Here is a 25,296-nt window from a genome sequence, read left to right on the forward strand (position 1 = left end):
TAGTCATGTTTTCATCCAACCTGCATTTTGTTCCCCCACAAACCCCACCCCCCCTGCTGTTTCCCAGTACCACCACCACTTCTGCGGCGAAGAGAGGTAGCAGGCGTGTATAATGGACAAGCTAAAAAGTCCCTACCCCAAACGAGAGAAATAAATGCTGCCATACTGCCCCCTACGTCCACCACCCTTGAATACCTTACCTCCCTCCCCTTTCCGTACAATCTATAGCTGGGATTGTGCTCACCCCCCACCCCTTCTCACTTAAGTGACCTCTTCTCTCTTCCGCCACCCAAAAAAATATGCCTGGTGTCCTGTCACGCTTCCCCACTGCCTTCATTGTTTAGTGTGCCCCTTCCAAGCCCCATCTAGAAAAAGACTATCATTACCTGGTCCCTGCCAACCACCCACACCTTGACCACCTTTCTGCCAGCGACATTCCCTGCAAAACCTGGAGCTGCAGCTCCAGCGCTGGACGTCAGATCAGCCCGTGAGAGAGTCGCCGCACCGATCAAACTTCAAAATCACAGCTCCTTTTGTGATGAGGGAGCGGGAGTTTGTTTGGCCGACTTCCTCTGCTTTCCTGTGGTCCCAAGGAACTATAGAGGTAAATGCTGTATTCACTTGCCGTTGTGTCACGGCAGTTGATTATGAAAGGTTGCAGCTCGAGGGTGCAGAATTTTTTAATATAAGTTTTTGCTAATGGCTTCGTATATACAACAAAAACATTTTGGATTCTATTTAGTCCGTTTTGGAAATTAGATTTAAGAGGGATTCACTTTAGGAATTGGGGTTTTTACAAAGCACAGCCAATCACAACCAATCACACCGTGCACTCCTGCTCGCTGCGGGTATGTTGAGTGCCATGGATATAGTGATACACTTGTTTATGTTTGCAGTGAAGAATGAGTGTTCTAATCAGTGCTCCAGATAAGATGTTGAGGTGGGAGTATTTTACTCCTTATTTTTAAACTTTGAGTAAATGTGATTTCAAGAGAGTAAAAGTGACTTTTCTCCTTTCCAAGAGACTAAAATGTATGTGACATCCAGGACGTGTGCAAAAACTGTATGGAAGTCATTACCATGTGGCAGCTTTCTGCATCGTGACAGAATACACCTTTCATTATTTATCTAAGGTCTGGCCATTTCATCTCCTGTATATATTTAAATGTTGAAAACACAAAAAACTAGTCAATTACATAGTAAAGCAAACATGAATTGTATTGTGTGTTTTGAGGTTTGATAGCAGAATCGTCTTTTGATGTTTAATGAAAGTCCTCTTTTCCTGGAGCGATTACTACCTAATGGTATGCCAATGTTATGATACAACTGTGCAGAGAGGCAAGGACTCCATGCTAAATTAATATACCTAATCTCATGGTCAAATGGTTATTTCTCCAGCATTGGATCTTTTATGGATTCACATGCTGTGAATATTTCCCGTAGTCAGGCTGGGAGACCTCGGTAACTTTAATATAGTGGTTTTCCTATGGAAAAACTTCGACACTTTGAGTGTCGTATCGACGTCTTTATGGATGTTTTCGGCAGCACCAATGAGCCATCCAGTATATAGCCCCGCCCCGGCTTCCCTTCAGATTTCAACCATCTATCAGACTGTTGGGATCACCTTGTGTTTTCTCTGAGCATTCGTTCTTCATTCTGCGCAGCTTTCGCTGTTTCCAGTGTGGTTCTTCTAGGCCCAGCCATGTCATCTGTGGGTCCGAAGAAGTTGTTTCGGCCATGTGCTACCCGCAGCCTCAAAAATGTGTATCATGTGGACCGCCATGCAGACTGCTTGTACTCCAATCACTCTGCCGACAACTGCTCCATCTGTCGGGGGCTCTCCCAGAAGACACTCTGGGCCGCAATTGGCAGTTGATTTGCTGGCTGAATGATGGGGCCTATCCGGCTTCGGAGGTAGGGTCCTCTCGCAGGAGCAAGGACTCTACATCTTCGGCCAAGAGATCGCAGCAGAGGGCATGCTCGGTTGAGCCGACGCCTAAGAAGCTGCACACGGACGCCAGGCCGGCGACAGATTTGGTTAAAGATGGTGTGGCTTTGGTGGCAAGGAAGGTGACGACTAGTGCAGCGTCAAGAGCTGACAGGCCGAAGGACTCAGGGTCACGCCCGGAGAAGCCAGGAGAACCATCTCGCAAGGCCTCAACATCGGACAAGGAGAAGTCCAGGTCTCATTCCTCCTCTTCGTCGAATAAAAAGTAATCTGCTAAGGAACGACGTCCCTCCTCCTCGAGCCATGAGTCCTCCAAACACGGTTCCAAGTCTTCGTCCAAGAGGGCTTCTTCTCCGTCTAAGGATGGGTCGGTGCCGAAGACCGTGCAGACAGCGGGGGCATTGTTGTCTGTTCCGCTGACAAAGTCTTCCTCGACGACCGCATCTCCACCAGCGACCGCTTTAACATCTATGGCCCTGTCGATGACCCCGCAGATGACGACCCCGCAGATTACGACCCCTTCGACGACCCCGCTGGTAACAGTCCAGTCAACTCCCTTGCTGTTGACGGCTTTGTTGGTGACTGCCCCGTCGACGACATCTACGGCGGCGGAAGTGCAGCAGTCCGGGGTACAGTTGGTGGTTGATGTGGATTCACCGTCTTCTAGAGATACGACGTGGCAGTCTGGAGCAGCGTTCACGTCCATTCTCCCGATGGATATTCTCCAACATGAGCCAGCCTCGACCTATGAGTTGGATTGAGACCAGGAGGAGGAAGGGTATCCATTTCTGGACCCTTCAGAGTTGGGTCTGCAGCTGGTTCTTCGATCCACGTCCGGGGGCCTGGGGGCTAACCTGCCTCACTATCCTTTGGTCAATCCGCATTCGGTACTCTCGATGCAGGTGCTGATGACGTTGCAATCGCTTCTGGGCCTCCGGCGCCAACAGTTCCGGTGGTAGAACCCTTACAATTCCTCATCAGAGGGATTTATCTCCAGCCCTCACAGTAGAGGGCATCCTCCCAGGGGGTCTTCCACGGTCCATCCTCCTCCGCCATCTCCCAGGGGGTTCCGCGCGCCACGGAGGTATCAGGAAGAAGGTGAACTGGTGAAGTCTGAGGCAGAGAGCGTTCCACAGGACACTCTTTCGACGGTCTCGTCGTCGCTCAGATGGGCGGATACCTGGGACACTGATCATGATCTGGATGCTCCGAGTAGCCCGGCCCAGCCATCTCCGCCAGATGATATTGGAGCCTTAATGCATTGATGGTGAAGGCCTGTAACGAGTTTGGCCTCATCCCGGAGGAGGAGAGGAAAGGCTGTTTTTTGTTTGACCATATGGGGAAGAGGCGCAAGGCAGTCTTCTCGATTCCCTATATTGGACCACATGTGGCAGGAAGGCCCTCGGACAATGCGCCACCCATTCTCGGAGCTGGCGGTCAAGGCCGCCAGGAGAAGTTCAAGGCTCCGGAGTCGACTCAAAAATTCCTAACGTCGCAGCCCACGTCAGAGTCGGTGGTTTCAGCTGCTGCCAGTATGAAGGCTTCCCAGCACAATAGTGCGACTCCCCCTGAAAATGAAGGCCGTAAACTGGACGCTTTTGGAAAAAAGGTCCTCACAGTGGGTGCTATGACAGTCAAGGCGGCCAGCTCCTTGGCAATCATGGCGTGATACAACCGTTTTATGTGGCACAGATTGGCTCCTCTGTTGGACCACTTGCCGGAGCAGCAACGGAAGGAGTCAATGCTTTTGGTTCGTGAGGGGGAGGAAGCGTCGAACCATAGTACCAATATTGCGGTTGACCGGGCGGAATCTATGTTTAAATAGATCAATAATGGGGTAGTGCTCCGTCAGCAGGCCTGGCTACGCTGTACTGATTTCCGGCCAGAGGTTCAGCACAAGGTCGTGGACATGCCTTGCAAAGGGGAACATCTTTTTGGTGAGAAGATTGACGACGCACTCAAAAACATGAAGGGCGACTCTGATACTGCAAAGTCCTTGACTGCCTGCAGGGCAGGCAGTCTTTTCGCCCTTTTCTTTTTGCTGCTTTCGCGGGTGTTCGGGGAATGGCAGGTTTGCAGGCTCCCGCGATATGGGGTATGGTATGTCTACCTATTTCTCCCGGGGCTTCCGGTGGTCCTTTCATTCCACGCAGTGGGGCAAGGAGTACCAAAGACAGAGGAAGAGTGGGTCCTCCTCCTCTCAAAGAGGCTGTCAGTCCAAGCCTCAACAATGACTGCCACAAAGGCAGTCGGCTAGGAGGGAGGTTGGCGCACCACGTGGACGAGTGGTGGTTGATCACGACTGACAGATGGGTGCTTGATGCAGTCCAATAGGGCCACTCGTTGGAGTTCAGGCATCTGCCCCTTCCTAGTCCACCGGTAGACAGAGTTCAGCCCCACCTGCAAGTCTTGCGTCAGGAGGTGCGTTGGATGCTGCAAAAGGGGGTGATCGAGAAGGTTCCGGCGTCTTAAAGAGGGAAAGGAACATACTCCTGGTTCTTTGTAATCAAGAAGCCGAACGGAAAATGGCACCCCATTCTGGACCTGCGGCCACTCAACAAAGATGTAAAACAGCAAAAGTTCAGGATGCTGACGTTGCAGGATATCATTTGCTCGGTTCAGTCGGGGGAGTTTCTGGCGTTGTTGGATCTCGAGGATGCATATTTCCACATCCCCATGCACCCAAAGCATTGCAGGTTTCTACGGTTCATGGTCGGCGACAAACATTATTAGTTCCGTGTTCTTCCCTTTTGGCCTGATGTCAGCTCCCAGGACTTTCACCAAGTGCCTGGCACCGGTGGCGGCTTACCTGTGCAGAGAAGGACACCATGTGTATCAGTACCTGGACGACTTGTTGGTCAGAGGGGTGACTCGTCAGCAGACATCGGACTCCCTCAGCGCAGCTATGCTCCTGTTACAGCATCTGGGCTTTGCCGTCAACTTTGGAAAATCCTGCCTGACGCCCTCCAGCGAGTTGGTGTTTCCAGACGGCACACAATCCAGTCAAACCGGCTGAGGAAAGGATAGAAAAGCTACTGTCCATAGCGGGCTCGTTTGGGCCAGGTACTTCCGTCATGGTCCGCATGTACATGTCTCTTCTCGGCACCATGGCATCCTGCATCCCACTCATCCCGAATTGTTGTCTTTTCATGCAACCTGTATAGGAGTTTATCGCCTCACAGTGGTCCCAGACCCATGGCTCTTGGTCCGACAGGGTGATCATCTCCCTGTCCCTGGTGAAAGCCCTGCAGTGGTGGACTGACTCCAGCAACCTCATAAAGGGCACGCCCCTGGTGGAACCAGATTTTCAGTATACTGTTGTCACCGATGCCTCCCAGGTCGGTTGGGGTGCTCACCTGGACCAGTTTCAGGTGAAAGGCCTGTGGTCCCCCAAGGAGGTCTTGTTGCATATCAACATTCTGGAATTAAGGGCGATTCACTGGGCACTGAAATCTTTTCTTCCCCTCATTCAAGACTCAGTGGTTCGTAATTTCACCGACAACACCACAACCATGTTCTATATGCATAAAGAGGGGGGCACGCACTCGCGGCCCCTGTACCAGGAGGCTCAGGCCATCTGGCATTGGGCCATGGCACACAGGGTTCAGCTCCTGGCATTCTACCTCCCAGGGATTCAGAACATTCAAGCAGACGCTCTCAGCAGGGAGTCTGCTCCAATTCACGAATGGCGGCTGAAGGACGACCAGGTGGCAACGATATTTGGAAAGTGGGGGACGACTCCTCTGGACTTGTTTGCCAGCCCCGAAAACAAGCAGTGCCGTCTCTTCACCATCAGAGTGTTTCAACTGGACTCAAAGGGGTACGTGTTCTCATTTCCATGGACAGACCTGTTTGCTTACGCTTCCCTCCATTTCCGCTGATCAGACAGACGATTCAGATGATTCCCAAGGTTCCATGCAAGATCATCCTGGTGCCCCCGTTCTGGTCCAGACAGACCTGGTTTTCAGACCTTCTTCACCTAGCGAGAGACGGCCCTCTTCACCTGGGTTCAGAGCCGGATCTTCTTTTCCAGAACCAAGGGATGGTGTGGCATCACAACACGGGCTCACTCCACCTAGGAGCGTGGCTCCTGACCACTCTGAATTCGGAGGTCTGATGATTCCGCTGAAATGTCGCTGCAGCAAGGGCGCCGTCTACCAACGTGTCTTATGCACGTAAGTGGAAAAGATCCTGTACCTTCTGTTCTCAGCACCCGGGCTTGCAGCCGTTGCGAGATTCGCCTCCACAATTCCTTCCTTACCTTCTCATGTTGGCAAAGGAGGGTCTGGCATTGTCATCTATCAAGTCTACTTGGCAGCCATTTCAAGGTTCAGGCGGCAGCGCAACTCTACGTCTCTGTTTGGTGACAGATTGGTAAAACATTTCCTCAAAGGCCTTTTCACGACTTTTCCCCCAAAGAAGAGGTTTTCTCCGGTCTGCAGCCTCAACTTGGTGCTTGCGGCCCTCATGAAACTGCCATTTGAGCCTATGGCAACGGCTGCCATCAAATTTCTCACATGGAAGGTAGTTTTTCTGGTGGTTATTAACTCTTCCAGGTGGATCTCAGAAACTGCAGGCTCTGATGATTCACCCTCCATGCCTGCGTTTCATGAAGGACAAGGTTCTTCTGTCTACGAATCCCCCTTTTATTCCAAAAATTCTGTCAGACTTTCACAAGAATGCTACGATAGCTTTGCCACTGTTTTTCCCTAAAGCTTCCACTCTAGCGGGAAGCGTTGCATTCCTTAGAACTTCAAAGCCCTCTTGAAATCTATCTGGACAGGACTAAGTCGTTCAGGACTTCTAAGCAACTCTTTGTGGCTTTTGGCCCCTCCAACAAGGTAAAGTTGATTTCGAAGCAAGGCATTTCGAGATGGGTGTCGTCTACGATATCGCGTACTGCCACGAAAGAGGCAACAAGCCTCTACAGTCGACTCCCAGGGCTCATTCTACAAGATCCACAGCGTTGTTGGTGGCCCTTTGGGCGGGCATACCGCTCAGTGACATTTGCCAGGCAACGACGTGCGCACCGCACACGTTCACCAGACACTACTGCCTGAATCAACAACATGCTGAGGATGTGCAGGTTGGGTGTGCTGGGCTTCAACGCCTGTTCCAGTGAGGTAAGCCCCTGCAGTTTACAGGGTTTGACTTTTGCTCATGTGTTCTTTGTCCATTAACTGAAGGTTTTATCTTTCTGTTGTGGTTAATATTGCCTCTAGTATAAGTCATGTTTGCCTGTTAGGCACTGCAAGGTCTTCTTCCTGCTACGTAGTCTATTCACAGCATGTGAATCCAATGCTGGAGAAGGGAGTCATTTCTTACCTGTAACCCCATTTCTCCAGCGTTGGTATCTTTCATGGATTCACATGCGCCCTCCGCCCTCCCCCCTTCAGGCAAACCTCCTCTTCAGGTGCCTTTTATGTTTGGAAAGGTTAAAATCTGAAGGGAAGCCACGGGGGCGGGGCTACATACTGGACGTCCCATTGGTGCTGCCTAAAGCACCCATAAAGACGTTGATGGGACACTCAAGGTGTCGAGGTTTTTCCATAGGAAAACCACTATATTAAAGTTACCGAGGTTTCCCAGCCTGACGACTGGAAATATTCGCAGCATATGAATCCATGAAAGATACCAACGCTGGAGAAATGCAGTTACAGGTAAGAAACAACTCCCTTATATAGCACTTTTGGTAAAGTGCTGTACATAGAACATATTTATCACAATTATCACAATTATCACCTGAAACCTACATATCGTGCACAGATCACAGCAACAAACGCTCAACCAGCTGAGCTATCTTATTGGCTAGCATCCTTCAGAGGTCGGTAAACTGACTATCGGTATAATAATCACAGTGCCTAGATTTTGGATGAACCATGTGTGAAGCGCTACATAAAGTTTAATACCTGTCTTGTTTTTATAATTCGAGTGGAAATTAAATCATAAGTGTAAAAATGATCTGCCTCTGTATGATTATGCACACAGCACAGGAACTCTGAAAAATACAATTGTGCAATACTGTTTTGCTTTCACTGGGAAAAAGCATAATTTGTTACAAAAGATTAATTCTCAATTGCAGCTTAGTTGTCCATCGTATTAATTATACAATCCTAAAATGCTCGTAAAATAAATATGCACAGAGCTTCTGTTTGCTCCATAATCATCTACACACAACGCAACAACACAGCAGAAACTAAATGGTAAGAAACCATTTCTTTTATCACAGTGTGTTGTTTCATTTTTTGAATGGAATCAGAGAAATGCATTCCGTTTCAAAGGCTGTTCTCCATGGCTTGCAATCACATCCCTGTAGACAAAAATCAAATGAAGTGTTCTGGGTTTGTGTCAAGTAGCCTGACCTTTGCACTGCCCTCTTCTCTAAACTTGTTCGTAAATGTACACAGGAAAATAATAAAGCTGTCGTATTTGCAAGATTTTCATGTGAAAAAAGGCCTGGTACATACCTTATCTGTCGGCCTGCTTCTATTATTTTCCTGACACCCAACTAGATTAAGAAGCAACACAAACCAAAGACTTGTGATATAATCTTAATCTTTATTTTTTATGATGATTGAAAATGTTATGTTAACACATGCTACTGAACAATGTTGATGGAAACATGATAGTGTGTTCCTTATTCAAAGTTTGATACCCAAACTATTTCTATTTCTTTTACATCTGTTTTTTTATAGTACAGAGCTTGCAAAAGCAATCACACCTATTGATCGGAAATCAGTTCATCAGATCTGTTCTGGACAAGTTGTGCTAAATGTGGGCACTGCAGTGAAGGAATTGGTGGAAAACAGTTTGGATGCCGGTTCCACTAATATTGGTATGTTTACACATGTAAAATATTAGTTTTTACTCCTCTTTGTTCTTTTTGTAAATGCATAAATGCTGTACTTTTGGCTCTAAGGTACAATCGGAAAATAAAAAAAGAATACTTAAATCCTTTCCCGAATATAACAGGGCACTCTTCTCTACTGAGAAAGTAATTCTTGGAGGGGTGGGGGTCATTTTGCCAAAATCGGTAAACCTCAATCTTTTAGGTATGTTTGAGAGTGCTTATCTGAGGCAAGGAAAGTCCTTCAGCGGCCCTATTCTCTGTGCCATGCCTTGGTCCCTGTGTAACGGTGTCCGATTAGTCCTCACCTCACCTGGAGATTGCGCTGGCGCCTCTCCCAGCGCCACATGATCAGCGGTACTGATCGGACCACATTTCCCAGCAAACCTCGCCCATAGCGATCACGTGACGTAACGTGCTTTTCGCGTCCTCACATAGATCGTCTATTTAATGTTTTCCAAACCGCGGTCGTATGCTCCTTAACTGAGTTGTTGCCGCTTAGTTTCTGAGTGTGCCTTATCCTGTTTCTTGGGTGTGAATCGGGCATTCTGACCCGGCTTGCTCACCCGGACTTCTGCTTTTTGGAATTGCCCTTTTCTGATCCGACGCTTGGTCCCTGTTGATTCCCGTTGGTTACCGGACGCTTGGATATTGCATCTACGGTATTCTTCCTACTCAGCCCTTCTGCATTGACGTTACTGGCTTCTTGATTCCGCTCTGCGTGTCAGTGTTTTTTTTTTGTGTGTCTATTTTTAGCGCTTGACACCCATCTGATAAGCATTTCCTGTGCTTGGCATTACTTTGTCAGTTTCTTTTATTAACTTCCCCTGCCACTTCCCTTTATAGTTGTTTTCTTTTCCTACTGCACCCCTTAAGGACGCTCTGCTGCTTCCTTGTGGAATACTACCCTGGAAAGTAGGCAAACCCCTGCACGCTCTCCTGCATTCACCGTTTGTCTCTTTTTTCCTTGGATTGCTATGGTTCTATTTATTTTTGAGGACGCTCTGCTGATCACCACCAGATTGATTTGGACTTTGCGCCCTCGTGCCGTTCGGGTTAGGTGATTTCTTTTGGACTTTGGATATTGGATCTGCTGAACTATCAACAAGTAATCAAACACTTCACTCACTTCTATTGGCACCAAGTAGGTCTCTGTGGGTAATTGAGGGTGATTGTAAACCAAGGATTGACTTATCTGGCTGCTGTTTTGAGCTGCTGTTATTGTTTTTGTTTCCTTAGCTCTGTTGTTGCTGCTCCTGCCTTTTCACTCAAGCCCCTGGCCTGTCGGGTGCATTATTATCCTGCAGGCTGCGCTCTTGTGGGGAAAGTCTATTATACGTCAGTTCCGGGACTGTCGAGTGAACTGTCGCTTTCGGAGTGCGTTATACCAACGACCACTCAAGCTTGTGACACTCTTGACTTTAAACTGCCGTCCTGCTGGCGTCTGGTACCAAGAGATTCCTGCAGAAGCTCCTGACCCTGCCACCCGCTGAAGCATCTAACGCACAGTCTCTTAGGATTTCAAACTGTGCATTCTTCACTCGAAAGGGGAATGGGGAAAAATAACAATACAGTGTCTCAACTACGGCCTTTTTTTTTTAAATAACTGAAATAAGATAAACAAGACTATTACCACTAATACCAAATGCTTATAGCTCCCAATCAGAGCTCTTCTATTATTCTCCCTATGAGAAAAACTAAATGAAGCATTCCAATAAGAAAGAAACCTCTACGAAGAACCAAGTGCATTTTTGTCAGAAAAGCAAGTTTATTGCATGCTAACGATCGGGAGGGGCTAGTCTGTTGCTTTTGAACTGAAAACTAACCAGATTCTCCCCGAATGACAACAAGGTTACAGTTTATTTACCCAGTTAGATAATTTACATAATCACAAATATTTTGTGAAAACGTCACCCACCCAACCCTCCGTTGGCTAACTCCAATACAAAGTAATTGAATTCCCCTAGCTCTAACACCCCATTGAATACATTCACAAAGTAGAACACCTTTAATATGTGATCTTCTTCCCTCGTCACATAATACATTTATCATTTTTGACTAACTCCGTTTATTATTTAGACAATGTGACCGAAACCCATTTAACTCAAATGATTGTGCAAGGCCTTCCATAAATATAAAGGCATGTGGAGGGAGAGAAAATAAATCGGCATTAATTTGAAGTAGCAGTAAAAATTCTCATTCTCCCAGATGCTCCAGGCGTCCAGTGCCACTTTTCCTGCATTCTTGCACGTAATTCTATTGGCCACTACCATCTCAAGTCATAGCCGTGTGTCGGGGTCGCCTCGGAACTCACCAATAAGATTACAAAAGTAGTCCAAAAAAGGAGTGTACGCAGGCAAGGAGTAACGCAGGTTTATTCAGGGCCCAGACGCAGCTGGGACAGCTATATTCAAACAGATCGCGGAACAGAACTTCATGAACAGGTGCTGTCTAAGAAACGGCGCTAAATCTAAGGCTTTTGTAATAATCGAGCTAGTTAACAGTAACTTTTGCAACATGAAAAAATCTCCCCACAACGAGCTGATTGGTGCTTGCACAGCAGACCAGACCCTTATAGAAAAAGGTATTACCCAAATTGGTCATTTCAAATTGACCGTATGGTTGAACTGGCTGAATTTGGCTAGTACTATTATTTGGTCGTTTTGAAACAACCAATTTGGGTAATCACTACCAAACATAGGGTTGCAGGGGTGTCCCCCGCTCCCCATGTTTGGTAGTGATTGCCTTTGAGGGTCGCAGGGGTGTCCCCCGCTTCCGGAGGTCTGGAGGTGGACCCTGCGGTGTCTGATCCGACCCGCGCAGGAGGGACGGATCCAACGCTGCAGGGTAAAAATAACATGGACGGCCAGCGAAAAGGTAAGTAGCGGGTGGATGGGGGTGTGTGTGGGGATGGGTGGGGGACTTTTAATTAGGGCCGTTTTGGCCCCAAAAAAATTATGTCGTGAACAATTGTGCCACAGCCAAAACGTATACATTTCATGGACAGCCCTATTTATTTTATTTTTAAATTTTTTATTTGTGTCTTAGCCAAATCATGGCTTTTCACAAAATACATACAAAAGTGTCATACAAATATCATAGACAAAAAATAATAATTCTCCAAACACAACTAAGCAGTATACATTACCATATAATAACTTAATACCCCTTAGAACAATCACATTCCACCGAGACAAGAACCTATCCAACATTATCTGAGAATATTTCAATTTCTTTAGTCATTCTTTACAATCGAGCCTAAGGCTTGAAGTATCCGAATCACCTGAATTGTTAAGGCTGTTTCTTCACCCGCAATTAGTCCATCCCAGAACATGTCAGAGAGCGATCGTTCTTCCCCGTCTCCTATGCGGAACCATTTTCTTCTAACCTCTCATGTACCATTACAGTTCATCAAGAGATTTTTGAGGGACTGGATTAATTTTTCATTGCATAGATTTCGCTAGAACTAGGGAACACATGGTGTCTATTTTGCGGATCCAATCTGCTCTTTTCATAATCTTCTTTATGAACAGTGGATTTGTGATTGACACCTCTGGATCACATTCAAATTCTAGCAATATTCTCGTGGCCAGCTGTTTCAATTTTCCCAAAATACCAGAAGAATTTGCCTCCAATGTATTAGCGCTATCTTCATATAGAGAGTTGGTCTGTGGCACGATGATCGATAATATAGTGAGATGAGACGCCAGTCTACTTGCATTTTTATAGAAGAAAGCCCTAGTTCAAACATTAGGCTCGCCATAGGTAAGGATAATGGTAAGCCTAAGACCTTCTTCCATATCCATCCCTCTACTCTTACCCAGTTGGTCTCCCAAATAAATGGCTTAGCATCTATCCCATAGAGCAATGTCTAGAATTTCAATAATGACTCCAGGGAGAATTTGCAGTATGACGAGAGAACTTTCCTCATCTGAATAGTCAGTCTATCATCTTTTTCCTTCAGATCAGCATTCAATTGGATCAGTGTTGGACAAGAATATAATTTGAAGCCCAGATAGGTCAGCTTTTTGACTATGGGCATTTCTTCCTCTCCCAGCAGCCATTTTCGGTTGTGGATTTGTTTAGTAGGTCTTTCACAGATCATAATATTTGATTTCTTTACGTTGATCTGGAGTTCATTTTTCCCTGCATACTCCCATAATGCTCTTAAGAGACGTTGCAGACCCAGTAATCCATAAGCACTATGTCATCGGCATATGATCGGAGTAACGATCCTAGGGCTGACCAAAGCTGCCGATGCCAGACTTCTAGCTAGGTCTGCCAGATACAGATTGAATAGAATAGGGGCTCAAAGGCAACCCTGTCTCATCCATCTTTACACCCTCACCGGCACAGATAGCTGTCCCTCTGCATTAATTCTGATCTTCATAAAAATCTCATCATGAAGGCTTGCTAATATGCTTAGGAGATGCCTCGGAATCCCCCGGGCATCTAGGTTTGACCACAAGCGCTCCGTGCAGATCGTATCGAAAGCCTTTGATCAATCAATCCAGGCTCCATATACCACTGGGCCGCCTCTCACCCGCGACTTTTCGCTGACCAAGTTCAAGACCAATCCATTCAAGGAAGTAGATTGACCCTTCCTGAAACCTATTTGGGCCTTCGAAAGGATCTTACACTTTGTCGACCAGCTTTCTAACTCTCTTAGTAACAGCCCTGTAAAGATCTTGCTGTCCGCGTCTAAGAGGGCGATAGTTCCCTGGATTTTCCCAGTCACCCTCCTTAACAGATGGGGACGGCTATAGATGATTTCCATGAGATTGGGAGCGTTCTTTCCTTTAGGATTATTCCCAAAATTCTAGCACAGGTAATAGGATTGCTCTTTAAGATAGCATTAGTGAGCCCATTTGGGCCTGAAGCTCTAGAAGAAGAGGATTTAATTATTTGCTCTACTAGTAGGTCCTCTGATATTTCCATATGCCATGGGGAGAGACAATATCTATGGATAACCATATCAAAGAATTGCCTTCACATCAGGAATTCGAGTGTGCTATCGATTTAATTCCTGGATCAGTAGTCCCATTCGGCGAATGTACGCACACACTCTCCCAGAGAAAAAGGCCCTTCTGGAATACTTACAAACCAATCCCCGGAGTAGCTTAATCACTGAATCCCGGGCCCTCTGTGGGGCTTTTTTCTTTTTTGTGCCAAAGAGGGATTGTTCTGAACTGTGTCCTTGTCTTATAGAGCCTTAAAATAATTACAGTCCAGGATAAATGCCCACTTCCGTTTATACACGACATCTTGGAATCTGTCCGTAAAGCCATTGTGTTTACCAGACTTAACCTTAGAGGGGCATATCGTCGGATAAGGGAAGGAGATTGATGGAAAACGGCTTTTCGGACACCTTATGGGCATTTTGAAGGCAGAGTTCTGCCCTTCGGTCTGATCAATCCCCCAGACATATTCAAACAGTTTGTAGACCCCATCTTCTCCGACCTTTTTCATTCCATGTCCATCTATTTGCGCGACATTTTGATATTCCCCATTTCCCAGGGAGAACACACTACACAAGTACATGAAGTCTTGCAATGCCCGAAGAACCATTTTCTTCTAATTAAACCTGAAACATTTCTTTTTGGATTCCCTTCCATACCATATCTAGGGTGCATCCTTTCCAAAGAAGGAATCTGTATGGACCCGAAGAAAGTCACTACCATTAGAGTGCCCCACTCCAAAGAACCCCCAAGGTCATACAATGGTTTCTTACACTTTCCAACTTTTAGCGCAAGTTTATTTCAAATTAAGCTACAGTCACTTTAACTTTGACAGAATTATTAAAGCATGGGTTCCCGTTTCTCACGTCAGTAATTTCAAAAAGAAGCCTTTCACTCAAACGATTTTTTGCCACCACTCCTGTGTTGTGTCAACCTGATGCATCTCACCATTTTATAGTTGAAACAGATGCTTCAGATTGGGCGTTTTAAGCTGTGCTTAAACAGACATAAGAAGGTGGAGAAGAACATCTTCTTGCATACCTCTCCCCTTTACTCACAGAAAGTGACTGCAACTTCACAGTTCTGGAGAAAGAACTACTGGCTATCAAAATAGTCTTTAAAGAATTGAGGCGTTTGTGGTTTGGAGCACAGCACTGACCACAAAAATGTGCGAGTGTTAGAAAGCCATAACAGTAGGCAAGCCAAGTGGATGTATTATTAATTTATTTACGTTGTTTTTGCACAACACAATTTTTTTGTCATGTATATCCCTGGAACTCGGATCATTATAGCTGATGCCTTGTCTGAAAGGAGCCCCCTCTTATGGTCCAACACCCCTCTTGAGAATAGCTGTCGTCATCCAAACCCTTTGTGTATAATGTCTCCACATTTCTACAAAAGGTTCAAAAGGAAAATCCCTTATTCAACTCTGATATTCTGGTCATTGCGCAGGATCCTACATACCCAACAAAAGAAGGGCTACTCTAGATTATTAATAGCTACTTCTGAACTTCAATAGTTGGTACTATCTCTCTGCCATGACCGTAAGATAGCAGGACATCGGGGAATCAAGACCACCTCTGATTTTGTACTTTGAACCTTCTGGTGGCTGAGGGCCCACTCTGGCATTCGAGAATAAGTTACCTCTTGCAACATTTACACCCAGCGCAAAAGACCCACATCACTAGTCATCAGGAAATTACAACAACCTCAACTTCTGTCTGCTCCATGGGATATCATCTGACAGATTTTCTGGTGGATCTACGCTGTTCCCAAGGTTGCACAGTTATTATGGTAACCATTGTCTAATTTTCTAAGTTAGCACACTTTATTTCACTTCCCAATCTACCTACTGCACCTGAAATGGCAATGGTATTTCTGAAAGATCTGTTCCACCTTCATGGTCTACCATTAGTCGTCATATCCAATCTGGATTGCAATATACTTCATTATTCTGGTCAAAATGATGTTCTTATCTTGGTATAAAAAGGGGTCTGTCTTCTGGCTCCCACCCGCAGACTAATGAAAGACTAAACAAAACTATGGATTTAAGATGTGTTGCCACCTCCTCGCAGGAAGACTGGGTAGCTCTCATACCCACAGATGAATTTGCATACAATATTTATATTCATTCCTCCATGCGAATGGGTCTGTACTCCTGCTCCTACAGAGTCCAACCTACATTCCCTATGCAAACACAGAGACAGACAACTATCCCTACAGTTGATCAGCACATTACAAGCATCCAAGGAGGTCATGTTGATGCTCTTTTGAAGCACACCCGGGAACAAACCTTGTTATCAACATCCTGCATCGGAGACCTCGACTGGTTATCTACTAAGTTCCTACCACACACCACTCTAAGGTATCGCCTCTGTTTATGAACCCGTTTGGTATCACACAAATTCTCAATCCTGTTGCCTATAAATTGGCTGGTACATCAATTTCACTGTCTGCACTTCGATAAACCCGGGTCGGACTGCATGGTGTCAGCATTCCGCCCAGGAGCACTTGGTCCCTCTTGGAGTCCTGGTATGGCTCCATCACGCTGTAGATCGTTCCTTCATGCACGGTCTAGTCATTTTCCAAGATAGCGCCGCGCTTCGAACGCACAAGGAAAAGGGAGCCAGCTGCAACAATATTTTGCGTTGCAAGACACGTAATTCCTGTAGATGCTGCCCGTTGTCTTTGTGTTGCTCTACAGTTTTTCTACCGTCTCTTTTGCCTTCGTAGCTGTGTTTTGTCGCTCTGGACCGTTCTGTGTGAATCCAGCCTCCGCTCCTCATCTTCGGGCCGTGCCTTCGATCCGACCAGGTCCAGTCCAGCCAGCACATCAAACTCTCGGATCTATGTGATCACTGCACCGAATCTGAAAATGGAGCCGCACAGTCATTGCAGAGATCACTCTGTTCCACATTGCCTTTAACCACAACCTGTCTAACCATACTTGCTTTTTAACTGCTTACTTACCTTTACTCTGGAGTTTCACCTCGCCCGTCTCCCTGTGATGTATGTTTCCTACCCCTAAAGTGGGTAGTGTAAGGAAGGCATGGTATCATGAATGAAGACCGACACAAATGAGGCACAGTTCAAGGGTGTTTATTTAGCAAAGATGTGATGGTAGAACGCCTATCTAGCCCTATATCTAACAATGGGAGCAAGCTGGCCCACCAAATAATAAATAACGCAGTCCTAGTAGTGTCTTGTCAAATCAAAATGCCTATAATAAAAAAGCATATTGCCAATCCTTACACTATCACAAATGTGTGCAGGAAAAAGGTGTATGCAAAAGAAAACCGTGCTCAAGAATGTGTGTATCGGTATGACTGAACAGTTGGGTTCCCTTCCCTGCGTTTTCAGCATGGGGCAAGGGGACTCACTTGGGCTTTGGAACAGTCTCTGGCTTCTTTGGCTCTAGGATGCAGTTCGGGACATAAGCCAGGGCCTTCCGCGATAAAGTCTCTTTCTCAAACAAAGTCTATCATTCACAGAATGCCTGGGCACACACAAAACAAAGTTCCTTCTCTTTAGGATTTCAAAGTTCTCAAGGCACAGGTTCACAGTACATACATACTGGGTCTCCCTCAATCGGGCTCAGACCCTTTAAACACAAGGTTCGTTTATAGGTCCCCCCAGTCGGGCGCAGACCTCTCACAAGGGATTTAAACGATACTGTAGGTCTCCCTCAGTCGGGCTCGGACCTCGCAATCATAACACTGGTAGGGGTTTCCTTCCCCATAACTTCCAATCCCTTCAATTCACAGTTTCTCATAGTCTTAAATGTTAATCTAAACAGAGACTTCCGATTGGGCACTTTCACTATGCCGGACCACTCTGTTACTCTGTAGCAGCAACTGTCCACAGTTCACAAGTTATAGGCAAGGTGCAGATGTCTTCGGCGGGGTTATATTTTCACTACATGTCCCATAATGCACCTTTCCTTATGGTTAAATAGTGCATTTCATGCTCACAACAAAAGTTCATATATTTGTGACAAGTTCCTGCTTCAGCCTCACACACGTGCCGGTTTCCCCCTCACTCAGAAACTCAATGGCCACGTGATACTGTCAGGGAAAAGACTTGCTGCTCTCAGGTCTGATGTCAGTGTCTCGCCACCTGCCCCTCTGTCTCCCTGGGGATCCACATCCACCCAGGGAGAGCAGCACTGGCCTGTATTTGGCCTGCTGCGAGCAGTTCTCATTGCTTTTTGGCTCTCTCCAGGCTGCAAGCCTCCAGCCACACTGGGTCAGCGCTCTGGCGTCTTGCTTGTCCTTGGCCCAGGTAGCAAGAGGGACTGGGATTGAGCAAGGATCCCCTGCTGGACTCAGTCACGCAGCCTCCCTTCAGTTCTCCCAACTGCTGCTTCCTGTTCTGCCAGGAACTCCACCTTTTTATACACCTGGGTGTCTTTAACAGGCTGCAGGTGTGAGTTCTGGGCTGGGTCTGACTGTCCTTGCCTGACTCTATTAGTGGGACAGTCCAGTATTAACATGGGGCAGTCTGTCTTCTGACTCTCTGTGTGGTTTTGAGTAATCTTTATTCTTCTTAGTCGCCTCTTCTTCTTAGTGATTTTCGATATTGGGGAGGGGGAGTTGTGAATGAAAAATTGTCCTTTAAAGGCAGAATGGGTGTGAATGTGTTGAGCACTTGACCATGCTTGGTTTCCGTGGGGCAGGGCCACTGCATATTACTTGAGGCATTCTTCCTAGTTGTAGTACATGGGTAATCCAGTGGGGTAAGGGAATTATGGGAGTTGTTGTTTCCTGTTGTGAACGTAGATAGCTTGTGTACAGACACGACAGAAAAGGAGGGATGCATTAACTGTCCTCTCGGTTTAGTAGGGGGGGGGCTAGGTTACTTTTAAGGGTCAGAAGATGGTTTGATTTCCCATGGTGTTTGCTGTTTCCCTTTTCTAAGTTAGATAGGGTGAGATGGGATTCTGCTGACAATATCCTCCAAAGACAGAGGGGATATCGGGTAGGGGCGTGTCGGACAAAAGGGGGAATACCGTGCCTCACCTGAGGGCATTCCTCCAACAGTCCCCAAGGATCCCCCTTCCAGGTGATCCTGCCGCACTGGTCCACCCCCAGGGTCTGGTTCCAAAGGTGATGGCCGTGCCCTGGTCACCTAAACAAAGAATCCCTGGGTTCAATATGTGAAACCACCCTCTGGTTTCTCACAGTAGGGACTTCTGTCACAGGGTCCTTCTTTATTTTCTACCACAATCCTTCCAAATGAAGCGGGTGACACGCCTGCAGCCCCCAAACCCATAATACCGTACAAGGGGAGCAGGGGACGTCCCCGCAACCCCTGCTCCCCTTGTACTGTATAATGGGATTCAGCATTTTTGTTACTGCTGAATGTGCAGTAGATGTGCATTCAGCATTTTTTTGCTGCAATAAACAAGTTATACAAACCTCTCCTGGCCTGCAGATAGCTTTTCTGCTACTGCTCTTTCCCCTCTGGGGTGCTGAGTGCAGAGTTAAAGTGGCAGAGCAGGAAGGAGGGTGCTGTAGAGCGGTGGCAGAAGGATGTAGAGGATGAAGGAAGGGAGATCATAAGGAGGTGGTTGAAGAGCACACCAGGAGTGAGGTGGGGTAGTACAAGGAGAAAGGGAAGAAGGGAAACTTATATTAAGGAAGATGAGGATTTTATTCAGGATGAGGTTAGAGTGGACATCACGGAAGAGGTGGAGGAATAATCAGGAGGGGGTTTGAGGGGATATTCCGATAGAGGTGAAGGAGTGTGTTTCAGAGTAGATTGCGAAGAGGAACCTTAAGGAGGAGGTAGAGGAGTGTGCTGAGATGGTCAGAGGACGATTATGAAATGGAGTGGACTAGGAGATGTCCAGAGTGGACACACCTCACAACTAAGTAATGTAAGTGGATTAGGGATGAAGGTACAGGCATATGGTGAAGCCTCAAGGCGGCAGAAATAGGAGAAATAGAGGAGGAGGTAGAGAAAGAGATACAGGAAAGGTCCCCTTAAGCAAGAGAGCACTGTGACTCATCAAGCAGGCAGACTAGAATGGCATGCTGGGGACTAGAGGCAGGACCCTGGAGTTCGAGAATATAACCAAACCACCCTGTAGAGAAGCCCAGGTACCAAGCCTCCTGTTAAGAAGTTCTAGGGCTCAGCTGCTGAGTGCCCCTCCATAGCGTTTGCTGTTGCCCAGGCCAAACGAGGAGGCACATGTATGGCTCACGACCTAAGCAAATGGGTCACCGAACAGCTGAGTATGAGGACCTGACAGAAAAAGTGCAGTGGGGGGTGCTGTTGAGCAGCAAAAGAAGATAGTGGCCTGAGCGTGAGCTCCGGCCCCGGTGAAATCTTGGTTTAAAACTTATCCAGCTGAGTGCTTAGGCTTGACGGTTCAACTACACGTGAGGGCAGATTAGATAGCGAGGCACCTATGGGCCGAATCTCAGCCCACTCTGCAGCTTCGTCGTCCTGATCTGACTGCCTGCGAAATCGACGAGGCAGCTGCAGACTACACCCGTCATTCGCCGCTGTTAGGAAAGATTTCCATTTATGTGTAATTTTCCCTCCAGATGTGAACCCCCAAATTTTTGCTTTGTTTAAACACCATAGTCTGACTTTGCCAGAGGAGCACAGCCTTCTGTTGCACTCCCCTGGGCTTTTCACTCACTTTGTTATGGGGAAACTGACATGCCCTTAAAGACAGTCAGTACTGGGAGACTTTGTTTCCCTTAGTCCTTGTGCATGTTGCAACTTTTGTGCAACATGTAACAAGTGTACAATGTACCTTACAGTATAGTGCACTTGGGTCTATTAGTCATTTCCAAAGGTCTTAGATACTCTCGTAGGATGTTTTGGGAGAAGTGCATATGTGTCTCGGACAGGGCTGGTGACAGCTTATCTTTTCATGTAATTTTAACCCTTTCCTGCCAGGTAAACCACATTAACTGCGTTTGGCACAAATAGGTGGCCTGGCTCCAAAATGGCCATGCCACAAGGTTCTTTGTCCTGTCCTTTGGCCATTTTGCCCCTTCACCTTAACCAGGTAGAGTCGATCTGGGTCAGTCCTTATTTGGGCATGCAGTCTCCCGCAAAACGCCAAGCTTTTGCAGGTTTCTGAATGCCTTGTGTGTGTGCTTCCAGGATGTGGTGCCAGAGAGTCTGAGGTGCTTTGAATGCCTGGGACCATCGTGGTCCGTGATTGGTCCACGTATGGTGTGCTTGAATGTGAGCGGATCTCCCATTGGATCCTCTTCGTTTTGGCGCGAAGGAGATTCTGGATAAGAGAAGGGTCCTCACAGCCATACCATGTCGATCTTTGGAGTTCTCACTGAACAAAGGATAGGATCCAGGTATCCTGAAACTAAGAAGCCGAGTCGAGGAACCACTGGTGACCCGCTGGAAGGTTTGGCACCCTGAGTCCGATGTCGTCCTGCTGTACCCCTCTGCGTCTGGTCATCCTAGAAGGTCTGCGAAAACGCTTCGACCCATTGGAATAGGGGACCAACTATTCTCAGCACTTTCATCACACCCTGCAAGTAAGCTTTCTTGGAAGTGTCCCTGGGCCAACCAGTGGGGTGACCAGTTTACGCAGGACCTTTGCCTTGATACCGCCGCCGTTTCAAGGAGACCCTCGAAACTTGGTACATCGCTAGCTTCGTGTTCAAGGCACTCTCATACCGAATTTCGTACACTTGGCGTTCCCAAGTCAGGAGTAAAGAGAGAGAGCTGATCCGGAGTGAACGCGGTTACTGTGTTGCCCAGCCGTGGTGACAAAGTTTGCAGGTGTGCTGCTTTTGTGCCCCACTTGCCCCTGAAGCCTGCTGCAATGAAACTGGCCTGATCCATCCACCAGGAGCAGAGAAGACACCACTGTCCCATTTGGGAATCATCACTGTAACTTTGTCGCTGAAAGCCGCAGAGCCGGTGAAATTGTCGCATTTGAACCTGCCACCGAATTGGACTCGACTGCCGAAGTTTGGTTCGGAGTGCACCAGGGGTCAGTAAGTACCGGCAACCCTTACCAGTGACCCCTAGCGCATCCAACCCCTTTTCACGCACGAGTGGCCCCCGAGGGCCGCTCTCCTTTCCACTGCTGGTGGGAACTATTCCTGAGTCTTGGAAACTGCTCTGCCCTGTTGTGGAGACCCTCCTCGAATAGTGGAACTTATTCTGCATCACTTCACCTGCCTTCCTGAACTGCTACAGACCCCTGAAAAGACCCTGGGTCACTCATCTGCACTACCGCGTGCGCCAGCATTGCAAGTACATTTGAGCAATAGGCTCCCCTCATCTAAGGGATTGGACTGCCTTTCAGTTAGGATTGTATTTGATACAGAATTTCCTAAAGACTCTTTGCTCTGCCTGCTTCCTCCCCTTTTAGGTTGTGGACCCATTTCGTGCATTAACCCTTTAGGCCACTTGGTCTTGTATATATGTATTTAGATTAGGATTGTATTGATCTAAAAGTATTACTATGATTATTATTGTGGTTTCAAAGGCCTTGAAATAAATGTATATGTGATTTTTATATATACACCTGACTGGGAGTGATTTGTAAGTGTCCTTTACTCTGTGTGCTTATTGAGGTCTTTCAGTCACCTTCACCCCACCTGAGACCTAGTCTTGACTGCCGCCAATGCTACCTTGATTGGTCTGGCTTGTCTAGAAGGTTTCCCTGTTCCAAGAAACTAGGCTGGCCTTCTGAACCTCTGCCCATCAGGCCAGAGTTCAGAAATCCGTTGTAACAGCCGCTGCGCTGATGAGGCAGCGCAGCAACTTGAATCCGAGGCTGTGCTGGCCTGCGGGAGGGAGGGGCTCCCGCCCGCGGTATCACTCCTGGATGCTTTGCTTGAACCGTGGGGACCGGCGGGGAACTGAGAGACCTGGAAGGGGTTGCCCGCTCCTGTTGGTGGTGGAATATCGTAAGCAGCAGTCCGGTGATGCAGTGAGTTGTGGAGGCCAGGGGAGAACACCGCAGGAGAGCGGGAGTCGCAACATTCCACTGCAGCAACACATGAGGCAGGTACTTACCCCGGGAGGGGAGCCAGACATCAGTGGCCACAGGTGAGCCGGAAGCCAATCCCGGGGTCCTGTGACACTGAAACAGGGACGTTAAATAAGGCAGTCCCATGTGCACACGGGGCTGTCACCTGGACATCCTGACCTGTGGGTCCACGCACTCAGCCCAGTGGGCACTCGCACAGAGTGCTCTGTTTGGGATACAATCCTGGTGCATAGGGCCAACATAAGAGCACAAGTCTATAGCAGGAAAATAGAGTGGATGCCGGTCCGGGACCCCGGGTATAACCGCCTTGGAGGACAAGATGATGAAGGGTACAGGGAGGAAGAAGTGCTCCATGGATTTGTTTACCAACATGCCTGCGAAACCCCCAAGCCCAAATGACTCGGCACAGGAGAGAGACCGAGTGTCCACTGAAATGACGCCCCGGAAGACTAATTGATAGCAGCAATGTAGGCGGCTTCCTCTCCGTTAATAGCAAGCTGGATGACGTAGTGGCGACCATCAGTTCCTTGAAAGCTAAACTGAAGAAGGAGAGCGGTTGCATCACAGAACAGAAAATAGGGTCGCAGAGGTAGAGTACAAAGTTGGCTAGCACGACAGTGCTATAGCAATCCTACAGTCAGAAATGAAGAAGGTCCCTGGAAAGTGCGCGATTTGGAATCCCGTTTGCGATGCAATAATGTGCGCATAGTGGGGGCTCCCAAGGAGGCAAGCAAAGGGACAATGGAACCGTTTGTGGAACATTTGCTTACAACATTGTTTGGGATAGAGAAGTTCTCTTACTTTCTGGTGGAGCAGGCTCGCCGTACACTTGTGCCAGTTGCGAAAAACAGGGGCCCCTGCGCACACTAATACCGCAAAATTACAGAGAGATCATATCCTAAGGCGATCTAGGGACCAGGGCACTTGTTTTGAGGATGCCACAATCCATATATATATTCTGATTTTTGAAGAGAGAGAGCAGTGAGGAGGAAAAGTGAAAAGGTGGAGAAGAGGGGGGAGAGAAGGGATTGAAGAGTAACCCCAGAGGAGAGGATGGAAGAAGAAAATGACCATCAAGTAGGGGAGCACAGAGGGTAAGGAGTAAGTGGGGGTAGGCTAAAACAGCAACTAGGAGGTGGAGAAAAGTGAATGGAAAAGGCAGAGGTGGAAGAAAAAGACCACAAGGAGTAAAGTGAGGGAGTAAGTCCTGGAAGGAAGACACAAGGAAGGGGCATACATACATTTTGTCTGACACATGACTCTCCTCCCCCAACATCTCTCCCCCTGTTATGCAGAAACCTGTGCAGTTAGTTCCCTTGGGGACCACTGCAAAAGATTTAAGACTACAGGTGTTTGGCAGTAAACCCACTTGGTAGCAGTCTGTACCACACAGATTCACTTGGTAGCTGTGGCTGAGCAGTCAGACTTCCCTCAAGAAGAGTTAGGCAGTATATAGAGTATACACAATAGGTACAGAGACACAGTAGCACAAGCAAACACTGACCAGAGCTTTGGTGTAAAAGTATATCATTATTTATTTAAAGACACACTTGTAATTTACACTAGCAAAAAGAGGTGAGTAAATTCAGCACACAGTCACTATCATATATATACAACCCTAGTTACCTATTAGACAAGTCTTAGTGAGAAACACCACTTATTTTCAGACAGAGGTGAGCGCTTAACATAAGATGGCACTCTAATAAGTTATAAAAAAGGGAGGGAAAAAGGCAGAGTTATGGAAGCACACAAGTTTCAATACTTTTACAAGAACCACAGTAAGGCAGGATAGGCAGAGTTCTACTGGAGAGCAAGGGAGTCAATTGCAAGGCCCACTCTTGGAGAGAGCAAGCAGAAGGGGTCCAGGCTCACACAGTGGGGTTATGCCCAAAGAGTCTTGTAGATAGTTCGCACAAAAAGGATGAAATTAAAGTCAGGAAAAGTTAGCTAGGTTGTCCCAGGCTATCCCAGGTTAGAAAGTTGAGGCTTTACTGTCACCCCGAACGATCTGTCGCAAGGGAAGCCAGGCGGGACACAGTACCTTAAGTGTGAAGGAAGCTCCAGCGGGGGCAGTTGTTCCTGGCAGCGGGTGCAAGTCGGTGTTTCGTCCAGAGGAAGAGGAGGTCTCGCTGTGGAGGAAAGATGAAGGTATTGCACTGCCAGGGAAGAAACCAGCCGCGGAGTTCTTCGGTTAAAAGGTACTACCCTTCTCTTCGCGGTAGTGGTAAACCGTGGTATTCTGGTTGCTAGGGTGCTTGGCACGGGCAAGGCGGCCACGAGATGCTCCAGGAAGGTGAAAAGAAGGCAAAACTGGTTATCCCCACCAGTCAAAGGAAGAAGACTCTCCGGACTGGAGATCTCCTCTGTCGTCGGGAAAAGTGGTGAGACGGTTCAGCAGGGCTCCACCGGTGGTGTCGTCGTTGCAGGTCGGCTCAGCTTCTCCCTCTTCGGATTCTTAGGTCCTGTGGCGACTTCTGAAGTTCCAGTCCCCAAAGCCCTGCTTTTATGCAGCAAACCCCCATTCATTCAGCCTAGCTGTCAATCAAACATGCTAAGT

The 25,296-nt window shown here is 47.4% G+C and overlaps 1 protein-coding gene across 2 annotated transcripts in view; it reads left to right on the forward strand.

Annotated features, from left to right (window-relative positions):
* Positions 1-25,296, forward strand: part of PMS2 (PMS1 homolog 2, mismatch repair system component) — a 504,643-nt gene that overhangs the window by 74,493 nt on the left and 404,854 nt on the right. For both annotated transcript variants that reach the window (XM_069645634.1, XM_069645635.1), the window contains exon 2: positions 8,644-8,783. In XM_069645634.1, coding sequence (XP_069501735.1) covers positions 8,644-8,783 — 140 coding nt within the window. The remainder of the gene's footprint in view (positions 1-8,643; positions 8,784-25,296) is intronic.

This window comes from Ambystoma mexicanum, chromosome 2p (genome assembly GCF_040938575.1).
Source record: "Ambystoma mexicanum isolate Mex_15411 chromosome 2p, UKY_AmexF1_1, whole genome shotgun sequence".
Taxonomy (NCBI): domain Eukaryota; kingdom Metazoa; phylum Chordata; class Amphibia; order Caudata; family Ambystomatidae; genus Ambystoma; species Ambystoma mexicanum.